This window comes from Malaya genurostris, chromosome 2 (assembly GCF_030247185.1).
Source record: "Malaya genurostris strain Urasoe2022 chromosome 2, Malgen_1.1, whole genome shotgun sequence".
Classification (NCBI taxonomy): Eukaryota; Metazoa; Arthropoda; class Insecta; order Diptera; family Culicidae; genus Malaya; species Malaya genurostris.
In genome coordinates, this window is record NC_080571.1 from 318,083,525 (window position 1) to 318,089,319 (window position 5,795).

General features: G+C 35.9%; 1 protein-coding gene across 1 annotated transcript; it reads right to left on the reverse strand.

The window, feature by feature from the left end:
* Positions 1 to 344: 344 nt before the first annotated feature.
* On the reverse strand, positions 345 to 1,026 carry LOC131427627 (transcription initiation factor TFIID subunit 10-like). Its single transcript, XM_058590999.1, has 3 exons — positions 820 to 1,026; positions 697 to 761; positions 345 to 639 (listed from the first exon to the last, which is right to left on the reverse strand). Exons 1-3 carry the CDS (start codon positions 940 to 942, stop codon positions 408 to 410), a joined length of 420 nt encoding a protein of 139 aa, XP_058446982.1. The 5' UTR covers positions 943 to 1,026; the 3' UTR covers positions 345 to 407.
* Positions 1,027 to 5,795: the final 4,769 nt, after the last annotated feature.

Here is a 5,795-nt window from a genome sequence, read left to right on the forward strand (position 1 = left end):
ATGCTCAGTGCATTGGTGTGCGCGACAGAGGAGTATAAAAGCTGAAGCGATAAACAGGCAACGAAAATCACGTTGAATAAAGAAGTGTGAGCTTTATCAAAATAGCTTTTAAAATGGCCTATAGGTTTTCAAGCTTTTCGGCTTTCCCTAAGCTTTTCTTCTAACATAAAAGTGGACATAATCTACATACTGATAGCATTTTCCCTTGAAGTTAAATCCGACCCAGTTTCGACCCAAACTGCTGTCAAATTTATGGGTTGGAACTGGGTTAATACCATTAATACCAATGTAACCTTAACAAATGCCACGAATTTATCGGTTTATCTTTCAAATAAAAATAATCGTTTGTATGAAAATGTTGCACTTTATTATGATTCACATCCAGTCACAGCTTAAACTCATTGTTCCTAAACGAAGTAATGCGCCTTGCGTACGGTGATACCATAATCGTTCAATGCCGGCTGCAAATCCTCCATTGTCAACGTATATTTACGATCTTTCGCTAGTTTAGCATTCTGATTTTTAGACGAACCGTGGCTAGTATTGGGTGCGTTACTGGTTCTCGTTTTGCAGTGTTGTAGCGCATCATTAGCCACATCGGAGATAAACTTCTGAGCGGCAATTGAAATTAATCGCACTCTGAAATATTTGGTTGTTGTTATTATTGCACTAGTTCACTGTGACATGGAAACTTACATTCTCGGATCTGATGCCTCGAATCCTGCCGAATTCAGGTAGTACGACGTGACTGCATCCGGAATCTAGAAACAGGAGGGTAAACATTTCCTTACCAAAACAATTTAAAATCAGATGTCTTACCGTAGGAGTGTAATCCTCCATTTGGACCAGAAAATCACTGAGAATTTGGCCTTGGGTTCGGTCTTCATTGTTATCACCCGGTTTTTTAATAGGTCCACGGTGAATTCCAAAATTGTCTCCCATATTTTACGTGCTAACAATATTTTAAACAACAATCTTCGTATCGTTCTCTGCAGTAACTTTTGTTTACCAAACTTTCTTGAAGAAGAGAACCAGGGATGCCAGATCAAGTTTAAAAAAATGTTTTGGCAGTTTTTATAAAATCTCAACACTATACATATTTCGCCAAATGGTGGATCGCACGGAAAATATATACCATATATTGTATTGAAAAATTAATTATAAGTCATGTCATTTAATTTACTTAACATGTTGAATGTATTACACGCAAAAAGAATGTTAGAATATTGTCAATATTAGAAATAGGTCGTAATATCGATCGACTTATCGAATAATCGATTAATGACCCTGATAATCGCGTAAAATTTAATCGATTAGCTAAAAACTAATGAACTAATCGAGTATTTTGAAAAGTTTAATAACAATAATCGAATAATTATTCGAGTAATCGATTGTTTGAAAATTTCGGGTATTTCTAACTTGTTTTGTTAGTGACAACAGTTCTAGATTGATTAAGCCAATGCTCTAGCAAGCATATTTTGTCTGAATCTGCGAAATCTCGGTTTGAAACAACTATTTTTGTTAATGTTTTTGTTTTTTATAAAATGTATGTGAAAAAGGGGTGTTTTTTAATTTTATTTGACATTCATTCAACCTACGGTCCAAAGTATCGGGGCAATGGAGGACTTCTTTTGGAGTTTTTTTTTATCTTAGAGGGTCTTTTTAGGTTTTGCACAAAAATGACATAACCTTAAAAAATTAGCCATCGATGATTTAAATTCATCGTGCAACACCTAATTGCGTCTATATTGCCCATACTCGCATACCATAGATCCCCTGTTACAGTTAGAGTCACGCGAAGAAAAAAATCGTCCAGCCGGTCACTGCACGATCTTTCTGTTATTTGCTTTGGCAACCAGGTTAATGTGGTAAATTTCAAATTACTCAAAAATTTGAAATTTACAAACTTGAATTCGTGTCGGTATATGGTTTGATGTTCTAGAAGAGTGAAAATATGAAAGTTAAAGTGGAGTGTGCTGCCTAAAAATGCAAAATTTAAGAGATACATGGGTGAAATTTTAAATACTTCATTCCGGCGAATCAACAGACAATTTTAGGCTTCACTTCAATTATGAACGAGAAATATATATTGCTTCCGATGAAGGAATAGTAATGTTGGTTCCAGGAGTAATGTGTTTACGAATCTGTTCCGAATTTAAGCGAAAACAACCCCGGCAGGTTTGTATAATACGATGAACTTCGAAAATTAATTTACTGTGAAGATCATGTTTTGTTCAATTATAATGTAGGCCACAGTATAGAAGGCAGTATTTTCCAATCGATATTATCGTTCGGATAACATGTTGATCGTGTATGGCAAGCTGATTTCATATCGATATTGAGGGTGGCAAAGCACATTTTGGTAAACTCTCTAGTTATAGCTTACAACTATTAAAAAAAATAATCACGTTTTTGGTTTAGTATACACGTACCTTGATTAATGATAATGTATGTTTAGGAATCAAGTGGTTTGAGACTGAATGTTAAAAGGGAGTGAAATTTCGCACATATGAATGATTAATATATCGCATGACAGTCTACATACCATTGGTGCACAGTGTATTTCGCTGGAGGAACATAATTAGACGAGAGAGGCTTCTGATTTTTTTTCTGCAGGCAAAATATAACGTTCTGATATCGATTTTATCATACACGATTGAATTCAAACCTACAAATATGGCATCCCTGGATGGATTTCTGAACTGTCATTTTATTGACTTTTGTTCCAGAACGACCTGCGCGGTTACAAATCTGATGGGCATCGTAAGGAACGACTGGAAATGGAACATAAACGCTTAAATTAAAACAATCTTTTAATGCGTAGCACCGAGATGCCATTTATACAGATTTATCTGTATTATACAGATTTTTACATCCTCATACAGATCTAATACAGAATACAGATTTTATACAGATTCCCTAAATTTAATACAGATTTCACAAGAAGTAATAAAGAAAAATTCAACTGTTTTCGTCTGAGCTATCTTTTAGTATTTGATTACAGTGATGAGTTATTTGATGATCAACACAAAAGAAACATTTATATTACAATTTGAAGCTTTATTGATAGGCTAAGACCGTAGACAGAGTGAGCACAAGAAAACGGTACGGCCAAACTTGGTACTGACCAAAGCGAGTAATGCACTTACAGTAAATTAAAAGGACGTTGTCAGAGGGAAAGCTGAGCAGATTTATCGCTTGCATTCTAACAGGGCCCCTTTGGCTTGCTAAAAGTATGCTTCCCTCTTTTGGACTGTTGATGTCATCCACCAGCTCGGTTCAGCTCCTCGTGCAACGTTGCCAGGTATACCGATTTCTCGGTATTCATACAGATATTTGACCTCTATACCGCAATACAGATATGTACTCCCAAAATACCGATAATTCACGGATCGTGAAGATAAATACCGATTTTCGGTTTTAGCTTGGATAGACATGAGATAAGCTTACACACTTAAATTTTATTGCTGAATCTCGGCAAAAAAATGCCGAGATTTGCACAGCCGAGAGATCGGTAATCATCTCGGCAAAATAATAATTACTGAGAATCTCGGCACTACCAAATTTGTTAACTGTCAATTATTACCGAACTTGTCAGCAGAATTTTTGCTGTTAGCTCGGCAAAAGCGATTATGATCGAATAATGAATTGCCGAGTCATCAGTAATCGAACGTAGAAAGGATTTTTCGTTATTATTGTACGAAATAAATATCACAAAATCTAAGGCTAGGGAAAGGGTGTTTTATTGATGTCCACTTTAATGCGGTATACAAAAAAAAAAAAACAAAACTCAAATAAAAACATCACGGTTAAAAAACAAGTATTCCCAGTGCTCCTCAATGCATCTACCTGGAAATAAGAAGACTTTTGTAAGAATATATCTACAGCAGAGTTTTTTATTTCATTTGTCTTTTCAAGAAATATAAGAATCTTTTACCTTAATCCAATATATATTATTTGCCCGCTCCACCAGCAACGTGGTGTTTTGCACATTCGACAAGAGACATTAAATGACAAGTGTTTCACCGAGTTTCAGTAAAAGCTAAAACACTGTTCGAAATCTCGGCAAACAGATTTGCTGATTTCGGTATATTTGTTGTTTACTGACAAGCTCAGCATTATATTTTTCCAAACTTCGGCAAAAGAATGCACTTTACCGAGATATCAGAATATTACATTGACGAATTTCGGAAAAGAGCATATGGATTACTGAACAATCAGTAAAATGTCGTGTTGCCGATCTAATTCGGTATTTCATTATGCCGAGCTCAAGAATCTGTTTTAAGTGTGTAGGTGACATTTTCCTGGTACTAATGTTACGGGATTCTGATACCCACATGATACAGATAGATTTTTGAGCCAATTACAGATTTTTGGAAAAATGACCTGGCAACGCTGACGACATTCCGAATTCTCGGTTGATTTTTCATTAGGGCGTATAAGCAAGTGACAGTTTCTCTTTAATCACTCTCTCTTTCGATTATTGTGATGTGATTAAGGTAGCGCTTCGCCGTGGTCAAGTCGAAGCGAGACAACTCACTGCTTCCTCTTGCTTTGTCGCCGAAATTTCACTCTAAATTGCAAATTTCTCCAATACTAACCCGATTCACGAAAAATCAAAAACATACGATTGTAGGTAAATGATTTTACTATGCATTTGGCGAAAAATATTAGTTAGAAAGCTTTTCTTTCGCGAGATTTCGTGCGAGTTTTGTTAAACCTTTTGTTTTCTTTTTTCCATTTCTCGCTATAAACAACTCGCATATGTAGGGATGTGCTACGTTTTCAACAAAGCTTCAAAGCTAGTAGCGATGAAAATCATTACTGATTTCTGGTTCTACTGAAACATGAATAAAAATTATTTTACAAAGTAGTAACACTTACTTACATTTTCTACTCATCTTTATTCAACGTTTACACAGAGAGAACGGACAACGAAAACAAAAGAAATGTTGTTAGCGTCTACCGCATGTGGCATTTTTCACACCCCAATGCATGCGTTGACATTGTGTGCGTGCGAAAGAATAAGGAAAAACTCATTTATTTTTAAAACTCGCACGAAATCTTTCGATAAAAACGTTTATCAAGCACAGTTTATATACGAATCGATAGAAAAATTAATTATCTAGAATCGTATGTTCTTGGAATTTCCGTTTTCTTTACCGTTTTCTCACAATTTTGGGTAAAGTGCGTGAAACCCCGGGATAGGCAGCGAACTCCCGTGACCACGGCGAAGCGCTACCTTAAAAAGATTTTCTTTGATATCACTATTCTGTTCGAAAGTCGAAAGTTTCGGGTATCATTTCATGCAAAGAGTTGAGTGAAAAACGTGGAAACCGCTTGGTAATTAATAGAAGAGAAAGTAAACAAAGAGCAAATGTCACTTGCTTATACGCCCTTTTGAAAAATTAACCGAGAATTGAAACAACCAAATCAGAACGAATTTCGCCCTGGACCGACTAAGGAACCTTACACGGGGGCCAGTAATGACATTTTAACGATTGGTTAGGTAATGACATTCCAACTTAGCATGGAGATTTTAGTATTACTTCCTTTACATGTTAATTAAAAACAGAGATGCCAGGTCTGCAGATTTGTCTGTAAATCTGCAGATTTGGGGTATAGTGCTGCAGACTTTTTTTGTTGTGCAGAGTTTCGAAATTCTCGAAGACTTTTGCAGACTTTTGAAGTTCTCGCAGACTTTCGTCTGTATTTACAGACTTTTGAAATTTCCGCGACCTTTTTTTTTGCTCGCCAAGTCAGTTTTGCGTGTCATACTTTATAGAGAAATTGCT